At 47.6% G+C, this 18,871-nt stretch overlaps 1 protein-coding gene across 1 annotated transcript in view; it reads left to right on the top strand.

Moving 5' to 3' along the window:
- Nucleotides 1–18,871, top strand: part of CCNJL (cyclin J like) — a 64,209-nt gene that overhangs the window by 20,369 nt on the left and 24,969 nt on the right. Inside the window, exon 3 of the mRNA XM_065936381.1 lies at nt 10,269–10,482. Within this exon, the coding sequence (XP_065792453.1) occupies nt 10,269–10,482 (214 nt within the window). The remainder of the gene's footprint in view (nt 1–10,268; nt 10,483–18,871) is intronic.

Here is an 18,871-nt window from a genome sequence, read left to right as displayed (position 1 = left end):
TAAGTTTAGAGTTATCAGATTACTAGGCAGTATGCCAGGGATTTTCACCAGAGTCTTGCCTTGCAGATGGGCTGGGGTCCCAGCTGCCAGCACCCCGTAAAGCACTGAAGACGGTGGGTGGGGGTGATAGTGGTCAGTGGATAAATTTAACCCAGAGTTTCTCATAACTGTGAGTTTTGTCTGAACAAATGTTTCTGGGCCTCTAATGGGTTAATATATGATGCTTTTTAGGAAGGAGCGATGTAGTAGTGGGCTTCCCTCGTGGCTCAGAGGTAAGAATCTGCCTGCAGTGCAGGAGACTTGCAGGAAGACACCACTTTTTTCCCTGGGTCAGGAAGATCCCCTGGTGTAGGAAATGGCAACCCATTCCAGTATTCTTGCGTGAAGAATCCCATAGAAAGAGGAGCCTGGTGGGCGACAGTACGTGGGATCACAAAGAGTTGGACACAGCTGAGTGACTGAGCATGCACACACAATGTGGTATGCAGTGTTTCCCAAACTAATAGCCCACAGAATCCTCTTCTTCAGGGGCTGGGGTGTCATGGGACACATGTCAGGAAGCAGTGTTTTTGGAATGACCAAGTATGGAGGGTATGATTTAGATTCTTAAAGCTTCCAGTCCTCTGTAAACACTGACCTGCTTCCTCCTGGTTACCCTGTGTTGCTGCTGGGTAGACTGAGGCACAGGCCACCGCAAGGCAAGGACAGCTTTTTCTTTCCCCTGGAATTCAGCATCACCCCCAACCCCCACTCCTACACTGCCAGGCTTTGAGTGGTTAGAATCGCATCACCCACACCCTTACCCCCACACCATCAGGCTTTGAGTAGTTCGAATTGCCCTGCTAGATGAATAGTTTTATTCAACCTAAGATCAGGAGTAACTCGTTTTTTCCTGCCTTTTCATTTCAAGTGTTTACTGTTCCCAAAATTTGGAGATTATAAGAATTGAGTATCAGGCATTGTGTCAGGCATTGGTGTCCCAGAACTGAACAAGACGAACCCAGTCCCTGCCCACATGATGTCTGCAGGGGTGAAGGACAGTGGATTGATGGATGGAGGGATGGATAGAAAGTCCTGGATGCCCCTGAGTTCTGACAGGGGCATGCACTGGGGACACTCTCTTCAGAAGTGACTTTTAAGTTGAGATCGGCAGGAAGAGTGGGTTAATAGGCAATTGGATAGAAAGTCCTAGATGCCCCTGAGTTCTGACAGGGGCATGCGCTGGGGACACTCTCTTCAGAAGTGACTTTTAAGTTGAGATCGGCAGGAAGAGTGGGTTAATAGGCAATTAGAAAGTAACACAGTGCAGGACACCACGGGGTCAAATGAAGACTTCCTTTCCTCCCATCGTGAGAAACCAGGGGTGACTGGCTGAACTTTCACAGTGCATGTGACCTTCAGAGCCCTCTGAGGTTAGCCTCAAAGTGTGAGCAGAGCCTGAGTGTGAGGAGCACACTCTGAATTTCCTGCCCATCTGTCCTGCAGCAGTGACAGGCGGGGGTCCCCGCCCAGCTCTCCTGGCTGTGGGCTCCGGGTCTATCAGACTGCCCTTGGAGCTGGCCTCACTCCTGTTCCCAGACACATCCGAGCCCAGCACAGGTGTGCGGGGTTTGCCACCCCTGCCAAGGTCAGTGAGTGCCTCAGTGCTGGGGATGAGGAGGGGTCTGGACGCCTGGGCTCCGGGCGGCCCTGCCGCCTCTGTGTGTAACTTGGTTTGGGGCTTCATGTTGGTCATGATTCACTTGTCCCTGGTCTTTCTCGGGGCCCTGCCCCTCTCAGGCAGTCCTCTTTCTGCTTTGGAAGCCTCTGGAAGAGCCCTTGGGCAGGCAGGAGAGTGTTTCTAATGGACTCCAGCCTGTCTTGACACCCATCACCTTCCTCTCCTCCAGGATGGCACCTCCGGGGTTTCTCACCCCGGGACTGTCACCCAACTGTGTTGGTTACCCCCAGGGAAGAGTGCAGGACCAGGTCAGGGAGACCTGGGTGAGGAGGGCAGAGAAGGCGCCAGGTGGAGGAAAGTTCCCTCAACTGGTGTTGCTTGGGTTGTACCTGTGTTCATCACGGAACACTCCATTCATTCATTAATACATTCATTCCCTCATTCAGCAGATGTTCATTTGCCCTTAACTGTACCAGATCAATCCCTGACTTGGGAAGATCCCCTGGAGGAGGGCATGGCAACTATTCCACTATTCTTGCCCGAGAAATCTCATGGACAGAGGAGCCTGGTGGGCTACAGTCCATGGGGTCGCAAAGAAATCGGACACGACTTAGCAACTAAACAATAACAACTGAGATAGCAAAAGCAGGTTTTTGGTGTTTTTTTTTTTTAAGGTGGATTCCCACCTACCTGCCCTCCCCAACCCCATCACAACCATCTGTCTTTGTGCCCCCACCTGCTCAAACTGGGCAATCAACCTTCTGGAAGGGCAGACGAAAGCTCTCCCCATCTGGCTCAGGTGATAAAGGTCTAGGGAGGGAGAGTTTCAGGAAGCCTCTGCCTGCCCCTCCGCCCCGCCCCTTCTCCGTGTGGCTTTTGTGCCGGCCACGCTGATGCTGCCCCTGGCCCCACCACGATCAGGGTCACCCTGCCTGGCCGGTTCCTGCCCCCTTTCCGCCCTCGCCAGCAGCTGCCTGCCTGCCTGCCAAGTGCCTGCCTAATCCAGGAGCGCTTCCTGAGCCGCCCCTCGCTGGCTGCTCTTTTGTTTCTGGAATTCAGGCGGCTCAGCAGAGGGGCTGGCTTCGTGCACCCAGCTGCTTCGAGCTGCCTTAGGTCAAGAGTGCTCCAGGAGGAATGCGATCCTTAGAGCAAAGCCCTTGTAATGGATGCCTACCCCCCAACACCCACCGCCGGCACCCCCCCCCTTTCAATTGGGTTAGGGGGATAATTGGCCAGACTCTCAACTACACAGGGTAGGCATGCTGGCGTCCTGGTTTGTTGTTCCTTTCCCAAAGAATCACCTGCTCTGCGGTACTGAGCAGAAGTGAAGGCTCAGAGTCCTAATTTCCTTTGGCTCTCCGTCTCTGCAGAGCACGTGGAGGCAGGCTGTTTTCTCTGCACCGCCACCCCCCTCTCCCCACCCTAGCCCAGCTATAAACCCTCAGGTAGAACGTCTCCTTCAGCAGTACAAATAAGGTTCCTTTGAGAGCCCGACAGAGGCAGATAAGCTCAACTTATCTGAAGGTTGCTTGCCCAGTTTGAGGGAAAGGCAGGCCTAGGTGCTGTTACGTGCCACACGCTTTGCATTGTGACAGTGTGACCTCCTTCTCAGGTGAGAACACTGGGGTTCAGAATTCACATGTCCAGGGTTAGTAAATAGCGGAGGTGAGATTCCACCCCGGAGCTGCCTAATGTTACAATCCGTGCCGGGCTGTTCCCTTAAGTGTGGAGGAGTGTATTTGGAACAGGGAGGGATATCTTTGTGTTCATTCTTACTTTTTAACTGACTTTGTGTTTTCAGGCAGTTTTAGGTTCACAGCGTATTGAACAGAAGGTACAGAGATGTCCCCTGTACCCCGCCTCCCCTCCGCATCCACAGCCTCCTCCACTATCAACAGCCCCCACCCGAAGGGTCCGTTTGTTAACAGTCAGTGAACCTACAAATCGTCACTTGAATTCCAGAAACAAAAGAGCAGCCAGTGAGGGGCAGCTCAGGAAGCGCTCCTGTAGTGAACCTACATAAACGCATTACCCCGAGACCACAGTCTACACTGGGGTTCACTCTTGGTGGTGTACGTTCTGTGAGTTTGGACAAATGTGGAATGACACGTCTCCACCGTTGTAGACCGTACTGAGTAGTTTAACTGCCCTGAAAGTTCTCTTTGCTCCCCGTTCATATCTCCCCCACCCAAACTCTGGCAAACCACTGATCTTTTTCTTCACTTTCTCCATAGTTTTTCCTAGTCCAGATTGTCATATAGTTGGAATCATAGTATGTCGGCTTTTCAGATTGCCTTCTTTCACTTAGTAACATGCATGTACGTTTCCTCCTTGCCTTCTGATGGATGTTCATTCCTTTTTTTAACTTATGCAGAGATTTTTTTTTTTAACACCTGCCCCTGTGCCAGGCTCTGGGCAGTTGGTATTGGCAGGGTGGATGTGACTTCTGCTCTTTGCAGCTAGAGTTTAGCAGGAAGAGACACGTAAATAAGTAAATATCTGGCCTTGAAGAACAGCGTGCTTACAAGGGGCACCTGATTTAGAGTGATGAGGGGTCAGAGAAAGCCTCTGTTTGGAAGTGATGATTAAACCTGTGTCTGAGGGACGAGCAGAAATGGAGCTGGGGAGCATCACAGACAGCTGTTCCCCTTCCTAGAAGCCTGCACACCCTTGAGAACAGCCTTTTCCATGAAGCCCTACCCGCTGACTCCTTCTTGAGCTGTTATTGCCTGTTCCAAAGGTCCATGGCTGTTTTATGTACCGATGACTTCCTCAGAATCCGCTCAAGCCAGTGGGCTCTTTCTCCAGGGGGGTGTGCAGAGGAAAGATGTACAGTATCTTGCTTTGAGCTTCTCCTACACAAGGAAAAATGCAGAGGATGGGAGTGAAGCTCTGTTGAGCTGAGCTAAAACCAGAGAGAAGTCAGGACATTGCATATCTCACTTCTTGTGTTTGGAGCCTTTGAACCGCCTGGATGAGGACAGTGCAACCCGGGCCGAAGGTCACTTCGCTAATTTCCGGCAGCTGTTGCCTATGGAACACTAAGAATCTGAGATTGTTGTTGCTTCTTGTCAAGAGCCTTAGAACCCTCTGCTTAAAGGAAATACCCAAGTAGGCTGCAAGCTTGTGGGGGCTGGCGGAGGGTGGGGAGGGGGTCCTGGTGATCAGAGGGCTGCAGCCTCAAATTGGCTGCTCCTACCAGCTGTCTGGCAATAAGCCAGGGCGAGGCTGACTGAGAGATCTTCCCTGCAAGACCACTGTGCTCTAAACCCTTCACTGTCATTGCCCTGCTCCAAACCCTTCACTGGCTCCCATTGCCTACAGGACAGGCAGAATATCTTACATGTTAAGTCCCTTCAGTCATGTCCAACTCTTCTGTGACCCCATGGACTGTAGCCTGCCAGGTTCCTGCGTCCATAGGATTTTCTAGGCAAGAATACTGGAGTGGATTGCCGTGCCCTTCCCTAAGGGATCTTCCTGACCCGGGGATTGAACCTGTGTCTCTTATGTCTCCTGCATTGGCAGGTGGGTTCTTTACCATCTTAGCAGGACACATAGACTGAGACCCTGTCCACCCTCGCAGCCTGCTTTGTTCAAGCATACTCTCCCTCTCTGGCTTGTCCAAGGGCTCCAGCTTCCCCAGATGGGACACCAGTGTGGCCTTGCAGGTGCTGTGTTTCCAGCTGAACTTCCTTTTCCCCTTCATCTTCAACAGGTTAGTTCCTAGACGTCCTCCTAGAATTTGATTAGACAGGTCTCCTTGAGGTTCCCACTGACTTGCTACTCTACACAAGTGGCTATACCTTCCTCTGCACCCTGGGCAGTCAGTACTCACCTCTGCAGTCCCTCCCTTCTTCTCCCCCCCTCCCTTCCTTCACTCCTTCACCGTTTAATTCCAGGCATCTGACCATGTTCTTGTCACACCAGGGCAGTGGCAAAACAAGGACTAAGAGCAGACCCAGACTCGCACCCTCAAGGAGCTCGAAGTCCCGTGGTGGTAGCATGAATCCATCAAACAATGAAGATGAAAAATACCCAAAGAAGTCATATCCGTTCCTTAAAGAAGTGAAGATTTTGTCCATGATTTAAAAAGTCTACACATAATAAATGCTGGAGAGGATGTGGAGAGAAGGGAACCCTTCTACACTGTTTTGTTGTTTAGTCGCTAAGTCTTTGCGACTCTGTGAACTGTAGCCCACCAGGTTCCTCTGTCCGTGGGAGTTCCCAGGCAAGAAAACTGGAGTGGGTTGACATTTCCTTCTCCGGGGGTATCTTCCCGACCCAAGGATAGAACCCACGTCTCCTGCATTGCAGGTGGATTCTTGACCACTGAACCACCAGGGAATGGAATTTGTAAACTGGTGCAGCCACTGTGGAAAACAGTATGGACGTTCCCTAAAAAACTAAAAAAATAGAGTTGCCATTATCACCCAGCAACTCCAGTCCTGAGCATAGATCCAGAAAAAATGAAAATTCTATCTCTAAAAGATACATGCACACCAGTGTTCATAGCAGCACAATAGCCAAGACTTGGGAGCAACCTAAATGTACATCAACAGATGAATGAATAAAGAAGATGTGGTACATGTATACAGCAGATTATTATTCAGCCATTAAAAAAAGAAATAATGCCATTTGCAGCAGCATTATCATGTAACTTACTAAATGAAGTAAGTCAGGTAGAGAAAGACAAATATGTGGTATCACTTATATGTGGAATCTAAAAATAATGCAAATGAATTTATTTATAAAACAGAAACGGACTCACAGACGTAAAAAACAATCTTTGTTACCAAAGGGGAAAGGAGCAGTAGATAAATTAGGAATATGGGATTAACAGATGCATATAAAATATTTAAAGAATAAAGATTTACTGTATAGCACAGGGAACTGTATTCAATATTTTGTAATAACCTATAGTGGAAAAGAATCTGAAAAAATATGTATGTTAGCTGAATTACTTTGCTGTAACCCGAAATTAACAAAATATTGTGAATCAGCTATACTTCAATTTAAAATTATTTATTAGAGAAGATTTTCTTCATGATTTAAAAAAATAATAAAAGGTTGAGGAAAAGGATACATTAAAATTCTTCTAGTCTCAGATCTAATATTTCTTGTTAGTTAACCCCTGGGGTTTTAGGACTTTGTCACATTCAGTTTCTTCATGTGTAATGTTAGGGACAGGAAATAATTGATCAGGCATTGGGCACCTTCCAGGATCACAGCTTTAGGGCTACTGAGAGAGTGGTGTTGTGGCCTCAGGTTCTGGGGGAATGAGTCAGAGAAGAGATCCTAGCTGAAATCTCTACAGGGTTTGCTTTCAGAGGGCAGACCGCCCCTCCCTCAGGGAAGACGAGCATCTTTACCAGTGTCCACAGCTTTCCTCTGCAGTGCTGATCCCAGTTTGGAATTCTGCAGTTGCCTTACCTTTGATGGTCATCTCTTTCCAGCAGGGCCATAAACTCCATTAGAGTGGGTGATGTGCCCATCTAAATTTTTTTATAACAACTTTATTGAGATATCATTCACATACCATAACATTCACCCTTTTGAAGTACACATTCAGTTGCTTTTAGTGCATTCACAGAGTTGTGCAACAATGACACTATCTAATTTAAGAACATTTTCATTATTCCTAAAAGAACCCTCATATCCATTAGTAGGTTCCCTCTGCTGTTAACCTTCCCACGTGCCCCCAGCTTCCTGCAGTCACTAATCTACTTTCTGTTTGTACGGATTTGTTACCAGAAGGGGGACACCTCCCAGGGCCCAAGAGTGGGCTCTTGTCTAACACTCGGAAGCAGATTGTCTGAGGAGACACATGTCCTTACAAAGCAAGAGATTTTATTGGGAAGGGGCGCCCAGGCAGAGATCAGTGGGATGAGGGGACCCAGGAGGGGGTTCCCTGCTCCTGGGCAGCGGGTTCCTCTGCCACATGGCTCACAGTCTCAGTTATTGTGGTCATGGGATTAGCTCACCAGGTTGTCTTTGGCCAGTCATCTTGCTCATGCCCACTTTTGGTCTGACTGGGGTCCTTCCTGGTGGCGCCAGGATCTCTCTGCCAAGGGAGGGTTTCTGGGAGGTTAGCAGAACATACTACGGCTTGGTGATTCCTCTCTCCTTTTGGCCCCTCCCAGATTTTCCTGGTTAGTTTTCAGTGGCACCACTGTCTTCCTTATGGGGACCTTCCTGTTGTGAGACAACTCATGCAAGTGGTTATTACCATGCCTGACCAAGGCAGACAGTTTTGGTCTACAGTTCCCTAATATTTTCCTGTGCTGCACATTCCATATAAAGAGAGTCCTATGATATGTGGCTTTTTATGGCTGGATTTTTTTTCACTTAACATAAAGTTCTCAAGGTTTATCCAAGTTGTAACACGTATCAGTATTTCATTCCTTTTTGTGGAATAATAATATTCCATGGGATGGGTATACCATATATTTCCATTCATCAGTTGGTGGACACTTGGGTTGTTTTCATTTTGGGGCTATTATGAATAATGCTGCTATGAACATTCCAGTACAAGTTTCTGTGTGGTCATCTGTTTCCATTTCTGTTGAGTGTACACCAAGGATTGGAATTGCTAGGTCATGCGGTAACTCTTTTACATTTTGAGGAGCTGCCAAATCATTTTCCACAGTGGCTGCACCATTTTTCTTTCCCACCAGCAGTGTATGAGGGTTCCAATTTGTTCACATTCTCACCAACATGTGTTTATTTTCCATTTTTGTTTTTATAATAGCCATTGTAATAGATGTGAAGTGGTATCTGATTGTGGTTTTGCTTTGCATTTTCGTAAAGATTAGTAATGTTGAGCATCGTTTTGTGTGCTTATTGGCAATTTCTATATCTTCTTTGAAGAAATATCTGTTCAATCATTTGCCCGTTTTTAAATTGGGTTGTTGGTCTTTTTATTGATGAGTTGTAAGAGTTCTTTGTATATTCTGAATTAGAGTCTTTTACTGATATATGATTTCCAAATATTTTCTCCCATCCTGTGGGTTATCTTTTCATCTTCTTGATGGTGTCTTTTGAAAGTTTTAAATTTTGAAGTCTAACTTACACAGTTTTATCTTTTTTTTTGGTTCCTTCTGTTTTGTATGTCATATCAAAGAAACCACTGCCTAACCTAATCATAAAGATTTGCTCCGGTTTTTTTTTTTTTAAGAGTTTTATAGTTTTAATCTTACTTTCATGTCTGTGTCTGTCTCATTCCTGATTATACCCCCTCTGCCTAGAATAATGGCTGATATATAGAAGTTACTTGATAGTTATTGAGTGAAATGAATGAATTGGTATCTCTTAAATGAGTGAATGAACAAATATCTCCTTGTCCCAAAGCTATTCACAGCCCCAGGGTTAAAAGAGGGTGTTAGACAGGGGAGGGTCCCCGGTCTGTTTTAATCTCATCCCCCAGTTAACCTGCCCTTAGTAGGCGCTCACAGTTCCTTTTCTGCAGTTTCCTTCTTTCTGTTTTTCCTGGATTTTTGCTTCTTTTTTGTTTCCCCTTTCGACAAAATGTTGCTAAGACGTTTCCTAAGTAAGTTGTGTCTGGTCTGCTTGCTTAAATGTATGGTAGAGGTGTAAGAAAATTTTTTCATTCATCAAAATCTTGGGTGAGATAGTTCTCTTGTTGCATTTACTTGTGTTAGACTGATAAATTCAGATGACACAGTAGTATATAAATTACAAAGGAAGAGTCACCTCCTCAGGGGACATATGATGGCTAGAACTTACTTTTAGAAAAAGTGTATGTATAGAGAAAGAAAAGATAAGATAACAACTAATGAATCTGGGTGAAGGCTCTTTGGAGTTCTCTGTACTCTAGTTTTTATTAGGCTGGGCCAGGTCTGAGTTGTGGCACTCAGGGTCTCTGATCTTCACTGTGTCATGCAGGATGTTGCAGCTGTGGCATACGAGATCTTTAGTTGTGGCATATGAACTCTTAGTTGTGGCGTATGAACTCTTAGTTGTGGCGTGTGGGATCTAGTTCCCTGACCAGGGATTGAACCTGGCCCCCCTGCATTGGGAGCGTGGAGTCTTAACCACTGGGCCACCAGGGAAGTCCTTGTGCTCAAAATTAACAATTTTTCTTACACTGAATTTTTTTCAAAACAGTGTTTCTCACAATCTCACCCATAGAGGAAATTAAGCCGAGGACCCTGAGAGGTTGCTTGGGGCTTTACATCCATTTTTCATTTTATCCTCAGCTGTTGGAAAGGAAGCCAAGGTGAAGGTGGGCTGACCAAGGTCATACAACCTGTTTGAGTGGAAAAACCCGATTTGGATTTGAGACTCCCAACTTAAGTCCTCCTATGTGTTTTATGGCCTGTGCATTTCAGGCAGTCAGCCTTTTGCTGGGAATGACCAGGCTATCACCCTTGCCTCTGTCTTCACGTTCTTGACACTTCACGAGCCTGTGCTCAGCGAGGGTGGGAGGGAGATGGTCCAAGAGTTTCTAGAACAGAGCGACTGCCTTGTGGGACTTGAAGGAAAGTGAAGAGGGAATGGAGGGAATTGATGCTCCCTCACCAGCCAGCAGGTGGGCCCTGAGGCTCCCGGGAGGCAGCCCTGACCCCCTCTTCTGCCCTACCTGTTCCAGGAGCTGAAGCTGCCCACCTTCCGAGCCCACTCCCCGCTCCTGAAGAGCCGCCGGTTCTTCGTCGACATCTTGACCCTGCTGAGCAGCCACTGCCAGCTCTGCCCGGCTTCCCGGCACCTAGCTGTCTACCTGCTGGACCACTTCCTGGATCGCTATGACGTCACCACCTCCAAGCAGCTCTACGCCGTGGCGGTCTCCTGCCTCCTGCTGGCAAGTACGTGGATCCCGCCTCCTTCCCTGTGCCGTGCCCTCCCGCTCCATGAGCCCACGTGCTCCCCAGTTGTTCTACATTTCCGTGGTCTTTGTGCGTCTTCTGTATTCATCCTTAGCTGAATGAGAAGAAGTGAAGCTGCTCAGTCGTGTCCAGCTCTTTGCGACCCCTCCTCCATCCATGGGATTTCCCAGGCAAGAATACTGAAGTGGGTTGCCATTTCCTTTTCCAGGAGATCTTCCTGGCCTAGGGATCAAACCTGGGTCTCCCACACTACAGGCAGACTCTTTACCGTCTGAGCCACCAGGGAAGCATTTAAAATGTACCAGGCTATAAGGCATAAGGATTTTAGCAACTTGATCTTAAAAGAATCCACATAATGACTCTAGAAGACAGATGTTTGAGTACCTGCATTTCACCGAGGCACAGAGAGGTTAAGAAATTTGCCTTGGGTCTATAGCAGATAGGATTTGAGCCCAGAAATGCACGATTCTGGCATCTCAACCCCATCTGGTGTCTTAACCCCATATTACCTCCTTTCTGACATAGGGCCTCTGAATGTGCTAGGTGGGTGGGTGGGGAACTCTAGCAACCACTGTCCTTAGATATGTTTAGAAATGTGACTGCTTGTGTGGGGCCCAAGCAGGACCCTTCATATAGTTGTCAGGCCTGGGCACAGGCCTCTTTCAATGAGGCCTCACTAACACACAGTGTGGCTTTGACCATCTGTCTGTCTGCCTAGGTAGGAAATGAACATGCTCCTGGTCTGGTTCAAACACAGTCTGCCATACCATGCTGCCACTTTAAAATCGCCCCCTGGTTTACCGACAGTCTTAAAAGCACCAGCCATCAGGGTCCTGCCTCTCTGACCTCATGCCTTTCTCCCCTTCCATCCCTGGGTTCCAGCCAGTTCCCCTGCTCCCCTGTCACAGAGCTTTGCATATGCTGTTCCCCCTGCCCAGAGCGCTTCCCATTCTCTTCCCCTGCCCATCTGGTCTTGGTTAGACAGCACTCGGGTCCCACACTTGCATCCCCAAGAACGCCTCCACCACTGCCTGCAGAGTGAGTGGGGTGTATGTAAAGTGTCTCTGATGTACAGTTCCATAGCATCATGGATTTTTAATTAAAACCCACCTCCCCCACTAAGCAGGCTTCCCTGATGGCTCAGCTGCAAAGAATCCACCTGCGGAGCAGGACACGCAGGAGATTCCGGAGATGCTGGTTCAATTCCTGGGTCGGGAAGGTCCCTTGGAGAAGGGAATGGCTACCTACTGCAGTATTCTTGCCTGGAGAATCCCATGGACAGAGGAACCTGCAGCCTACAGTCCATGGGGTCGAAGTCCAACCTGCAGGCTACAGTCCAAGAGTCGGACAGGACTGAGTGACTGAGCAGCACATGCCCCTAAGCAGTGAGTTTCAGAGGGAAAAGGAGCACATAGTGAGGCCTCAGGATATAGTATTTGTGGGCTAAAGGAAATGAATGGAGCCAAGGGTTCCTTTAGAGTGGGGCGTCTGCACTTCTCCAATTTGCCCTTAATGCAGAGGAGTGGATACCCCAAAGTGACCAGCTGCAGTCACATTTCCTTGATATCTAATCAGGTGTTGCCTTCGTCGCTACATTATGTTATTGTCCTATTTTATTACGGGGGGGGGCCCTGCCCAATCTTTTTACTTCCCACTGATGCTTCAAGAAGATCATGCCCATTTTCTCCAGTGGCTTTGTCTATGCCTGGCACACTGCTATGAACCCTTCATCACCATCACCCAGTTCCAAACACATGGCATTAGAGTTTTTAACATTCTGCCTTGTTTTCCACCCTGGCACCTGCCACCTGCTGTTATCTGTAATCCCTTTGCCAGCTTTGGTTTTACTGCCTTCTGATTTGTAATTTTCTTTACCTTGGGCCAGCTGGCTTTCCCCTGTGATGTAGGGGAGCCCGGTTTGCTGGGAGACTGGCCTGCTTGCTGACATCAAAGTCCTGCTTGCTAACTTCAAACATCAGCTCGAAGCTCTCTTTGGTCTTGAGAGGAGCTGTGGGGCTGGCGAGACGTCCCTGTTAGCAGAAGGCAGGAAGGGCGTTGCATTTCGGGGGACCCTCGGGGAGTCTGTGCCGTGGCCTCTGGCTTGCTGCTGTCTGTGATCTGCGGGCTGCTTCGAGGCCCCTGGGATGGGGGACTTGGATTTCCATGGGGCCACCGAGGCTCTGGCGTCTGTCTGGGGAGCTGGGGCGGGAGGTGTGCACTGGGGACTTCTTTGTGCCGTGGCTGCTGTGGCAGAGGGAGGGGGCCTTTCAGACGGAGAGGCGGACCCCCCCACACACCCACATGTCTGAGGGCGGCAGCCAGCCTCGAGTGGCAGGAACGGATTTTTCAGGACACCTGCCATATGCTCAGAGGCCCCAGGAAAGAAAAGTTTCCGTGACAGCCTGAAATCCTATTCATTCCTCCTTCGCCTCTCCCCAGGCCAACTGTCAGCCACAAGGGAGGTCACCTTGCTCAGGAGGTTCTGAGTTCTGCTAATTTGCTAGCAAATAATTAATTCCCAGATAAGAAGGTGACAGTTCTTGGGTTTTTGCAGCTGCTTCCAGGTAAGGGTCTTGCATAGATGGAACCTTCTCACCCACACGCAGTTTCTCTGCTCCCATAAAACAGGAGCCGGTCAAGGACCCATGTCTCCAGACTGTGGAAGAAGGAAGAAAGCAAGAGTTTGTGGGCTGTTCCATGGCAGACCAGTGGCAGAGCCGCCCTTTGCCTCTCTATGATCAAGTTTTATTTATTTATTTTTCATCCCCTGTATTGCTAAGTAGATTCTTAACCACTGGACCACCAGGGAAGTTCCTGTATGACCAAGTTAACTTCATTTCCTTCCTTAACAGAGGAGAGACTCCTGTTGCTATTCAGTTGCTAAGCCATGTCTGACTCATTTGTGACCCCATAGACTAGCCCACCAGTCTCCTTTGTCCATGGGGTTTCCCAGGCAAGCATACTGGAGTGGGGTGCCATTCCCTCCTTCAGGGAATCTTCCCGACGCAGGGATCAAACTCATGTCTCCTGCCTTGGCAGGCAGATTCTTTACCACTGAGCCACCGGGATAGCCTGGAGAGACTCCTTCTAAAAGTCTCATCTAGGTATAAGTGTGCCATAAATTGAATACAGCCACTGTCTTCTGTAGTCTTTCATCTTACATAGCACCCCTCCCCGGCTGTCTTTTGGTTGTTGTTGTTGTTTAATTGACAACACAGAAACCCCACCACTTGCAGGTGAGGTGGCTTTGACGGTGCCACGTAATCATCGTCCTAATTGGGTGGCTACATTGTTTACTGGTCCTTTTCTCCAAGCCCAGCCCTGTGCCAGCCGCTTCATACACACATCACTTGGAAGCTTTGCAACCAGCCCGGGTAGTCGTGCTGTCTTCTGCCCATTCTGTAGGTTCAGAGAGGCCCAAAGTCACACAGTTTGGAATTTTGCTTTATTTTTTTTAATTGAAGTAGAATTCATATCACAACATAGAATATACCGTTTTAAGCACTGTGAAGTGTGCGGTTCTGTGGCATTTAGTTCACGTACCGCTGTTGCACAGCCATCAGCTCTCTCTGGTTCCAGAAGACGTCCATCATCCCGAAAGGTGCCCATGTACCCCGTGAAGCAGTCGGTTCCCATTCCTCCCCATCCCCAGCCCCTGGGAACCACCAGTCCGTTTTGTGTCTGTCTGGAGTTGCCTATTCTGGATATTGCATATGGAAAGGAATCATACAATATGTGACCGTTTTATGTCTGGTTTCTTTTACTTTAAGTTTTTAAGATTCATCCATGTTATAGCATGCAGCAGTACTTCAGTACCTCATTCCTTGTTATGGCTGTATGGATACATACAGCCTTGTATGGATGGACCACAATTTGTTTATCCATTCACATGTTGATGGACATTTGGGTGGTTTTCACCTTTTGGCTGCTAGGATTAGTGCTGCTTTGAACATTTGAGCACCAATTTTGTTTGAACATTTACTTTCAGTTCTTTTGGGTATCAACATCAGAGTGGAATTGCTGCCCATATGTGGTTATTGTGTGTTGAGCTTTTTGAAGGAAACTTGGAGTTTTGCCTTTGCCTGGTTATTGCCATTCAGAGATGAATATGTGCTGAGTCCTTATCCCCAGGATATGGACCAGGGAAGCAGTGAAAGGAGAGAGGGAGGGAAAGAAAACCAGAAAGGCAGGAGGCATGACCAGTGGTATTTTGCTGGGATGGCAAGGCCTTAAATGTAGTATAAGATCTTACAATGATGATGTAAAAAGTATGAGATGCAGTAAGTCTCCGACATACGAATGAGTTCCATTTTGAGAGTGCATTCATAAGTCCAACTTGTTCGTAAGTCCAACAAAGTTAGCCTGGGTATCTGGCTAACACAATCTGCTATGCAGTACTCTACTATAATAAGTTTGTAATACTTCTCATACAAATAACACATAAAAACAAAAGCAAAAAATAAAACATTTTTAATCTTGCAGTACAGTACCTTGAAAGGTACAGTAGTACAGTACAACGCTGGCATACAGGGGCTGGTATCGATTGAACAGGTAAGCAGTGTTACTGACTGCAGGAGGGAGAGGAGGTGGGAGGTGGCAGAGCTGAAGGATCAGTAGCAATAGGAGACAGAGAGCAAGTTGCAGTTTCACTTACTCCTGACATTGACGCAACACACATTTGCATCTTTGAATGTTCGAAACTTGAAGGTTCATATGTAGGAGACTTTATATATATATATATATATATATATTTGTGTATATACATATATATATATTTATGGTTTTTTTACTGTATATTTTTATTGTTTAAAAGATTCCAAAAGGAACAGAAGCACCTAGTGTAAAAAAATTAGTTTCTCCCCAAATCCATAGTCCCATTCCCAAAGTTTGGGGTGTATCGTTCCAGATCTAGATGTACTTAGGTATTTTCATAATTGAGAAAGTAAACCTATTTTCACTTCTCGGGGTGGAGGAGGGAATGAATCATAGGTTAACAGCTGCATAACTGCCCAGTAAACAAAATTGCCCTCCCTTCCTCCTTTTATCGTTCTTTTTTCCATCCTTTCTTTCCAGCTAATCCCAATTCCATTATACTTTCTCTTTGCAAGCTTCTGTTTTCTTTCATTGTGACTTTCGGACCCCCACCCACTCCCTGGGAGAACAAGGTTTCTGAGCGCTGAATTGTTGGTGAGCTGCATCCTGCCTCTGACTTCTGATTTGTGAAAAGCTGTGGGCGCTCAGGGAGATGAGTCCGTGTGTTTCTTGGGGTAAAATTCTGACTTCCATTATTTTGTAACTGAGCCTGAGTCCAGTGCTGGCCTTCGTCTCAGCCCTCATCCTTCTCCCCAGGAGAGGGAGGCATGAAGCAGGAGGGTGATCCCGTGGTCTCTGCAAGAAAAGGACCCCTCTCTGTCCTTGGGTCCTCTTGCAGGGCAGGCTCCCTTAGCCGGGCCTGGGTCAGTCCTGCTGTTCTGTGCTTACCTGTAGTAGGCCCATCTCCCTCTGCTAGAGTTTTAAAATTAGCAATGGTACACTCACTTGTAATGAGATTCAAAGAATAAAATAAAAAAATCTGTTGCCCATCCGACTCTCCAGAGACAACTTATGGGAACAGTTTCTTATATCTTTGCCCAAAACTGATTGAATGTATTTTCTAGGAATATTCCATGTGTATACAAACATACAGTCAGCTTTCATGAGCCAAGATTCTGTACTTGCAGATTCACCTGCTCACTGGGATTTATTTGTGACTCCAAAACCAATGCTTCTGGAACTTTGGGGGGCAGCTCTGTGCTTTCTCATTTCAGCTCTCATATTAATAACAAATATCAGGTGGCCTTTTTTGCTCTGTTTAGCGCTATGTTTTCTTATTTTTCTGCTTGTTGGAGACTTTGCTGTGTGAAATTAGCCCCCACCATCATATTGAACTATGGTGTTCTGTTCTGTTGCGTTTGGGAAGGCTGTGCTGTATGTTTCTTCGGAGAACATTTGTGTGTTAGGTTAGCTTTGTTTAGGCAAAAGGTATAGTGCTGTTAGCTGTGAGTTCAGTGATCATGAATCAATGATATATTAAACAAAAATACACAGAAAAGGTTACATGGGGGTTTTCTTGCTCCGCTGGGTCCTTGTTGCTACGCGTGGGCTTTCTCTAGCTTCTGTGCCTGGGTTCCTTGTTGCCGTGGCTTCTCTTTTGGAGCATGGGCTCCAGGCACATGGGCTCAGTAGTTGTGGCACATGGACCTAGCTGCTCTGTGACATGTGGAACCTTCTTGGACCAGGGATTGATTCTGTGGTTACAGGACCACCAGAGAAGTCCAAAAAAGCTTATGTGTTGATTGATTGTGATCAGACTCACAGTAACCTAACCCTGTATCTTCCCCCTAGGAGCGTGGTTCTCTGTGCACCGTAAATAACCAGAATCAGTTAGATCTGCACAAATGGGTTAACACCAAAGGTGCTTTCTTTGTGGTACATTAGGGAACATCTTTCCCGTCAGTCTTTGTGGATGTACCTTACTCTTTACACTGAGTGCAGAGTTCTCCATGTTATAAACACTGATAGCTATAGAATGATTTCTATAGTCAATGTATATTTACACTGTCATCTTTTTTTTTTTTAACACTGCTTTACACAATGTGACAACAACTGTCCTTTCCCTTGCATCTTTGCACACTGAAGTATGTCTGTGAAATAAACTCCCACAGATGGGATGGCTTTGGTCAGAGGTGTGTGCATTTAAGATTTTGGTAGGTTGCACTGAGTCCAACAGCTGAGGAGATCCTTTTTTTCTTCAGTTGAACTTCGTGGGCGGGAGCCTTTGGAGCCACGCTTCTCCACCCTCAGGAGAGCCATGTCCCTCCCCTATCCTGGCCCCTCATCACTGTCCACTAGGGCTTCCCAGCAGGGAGTGCATTTGTATCCCACCTTTCTGCCTTGTTCTGTCCAGGATGCCCAGGTAAGAAATGAGTTCCCACAACAACTACTTTTAAGGCTTCTTAAGCCCAACATCAATAGGCTCATCTCTTAGTGAAGGTACCAAAAGAAGCAGTGCCTCTGGGCCTCCGTAGATTCTAGAAGAGGCCTGTCTTTCTCTCAGCAAATGGTCTTCCTCCCTCTCTCTCACCCCTGTATCCTTCCCCTCCCCTTCCCCTGCTTTCATTACTTATCAGCTGAGAAACAGCTTCTTTGCCAGCAGAGTCGGGGGATGGGATCGCTCCCTCTGAGATTTTGAGATTTCGGAAACTTGAAAGCAGCCCTGATCCCTCCCGATGTCCCTCCTGGACAGGGATGAAGGAAGACGCCCCAGCTCCCCCTGAGGCCAGGGATGCTTGGGACCCTACTGGGGCACCAGTCACAGGCTGCTCATGAGCCTGCACGCTCAGTCATGTCAGAGCAACCTTTTGTAACCCTTTGGACTATAGCCCTCAAAGCTTCTCTGTCCATGTGGTTTTCCAGGCAAGAATACTGGAGTGGGTTGCCATTTCATCCTCCAGAGGATCTTCCCAGCCCAGGGATTGAACCTGCATCTCCTGTGTCTCAGCAGATGCAAATGGAGGCAATTTTTCCAGGTAGCCTTGTTCAGGGGTGTGCTTCAAAAAAGTGTGAGACTTATTTATAGGATTCGGCTCAAATCTGCAAGGAAACTTGGCTGTTCAGGAAATAATTTAGCGCTCCCTGCCTCTCATGCAAGAGTGGTCGGCCCTGTGTTTCCTTCCTGCTATGGTTTCACTTTTCAGAAGTCAGGATGGGTCTTACCTTTGATGCGTGCACTTGATGTGACCGGTATGTGTTACTTCCTCCAAAAAGCTGCTTCAGTGTCAGTGGTGTATATTCTAATCCGTTGTATTTCAGCGGTGGCCACACAGCACAAGGTGGGCTAGAAACAGGGGTTAGTCATGTGCGGGCCACGCCGAGCAGGTCCAGTGTTACTGTACAGTGAGCGAGGACATGGTGATTTTCCATTTCCTGTTCCTGTTTCTGCAGACTGGCAGGCTTAGAACTATTTGAGGGGAGGGATTTTGTGAGGGATTTTGTGTGAAGTGGCTGTCAGACAGCTGACTGGGCTGGAAACTGAGAAACTGCACCATTTGCCCTAGCAAGTCTAGTGCCCAGACCTGTTCGGCCAAGGCTTGCTGTTCTGGTCTCAGAGATTTTTTTGAGGAGAGGGGGAATCTTGAGCTGCATGAGTTGATTTATCATGCAGTGTTTAAGAACCCTTGACCCCACATGGGTAAAATAGTCAAAAAACCAACCCCCTGTATTTCACCTTTGCTGTATGCCAGACGCGGCAGTCCACCTCGGGAGACAGGGTGAACAGCAGGAGTTCACCTGGAAGACTCAGCGGCACATCGCAGGGCACAGAGCAGAT

The sequence above is a fragment of the Muntiacus reevesi genome, chromosome 1 (assembly GCF_963930625.1).
Source record: "Muntiacus reevesi chromosome 1, mMunRee1.1, whole genome shotgun sequence".
Lineage (NCBI taxonomy): Eukaryota > Metazoa > Chordata > Mammalia > Artiodactyla > Cervidae > Muntiacus > Muntiacus reevesi.
This window is presented reverse-complemented; position numbering and strand designations above follow the sequence as displayed.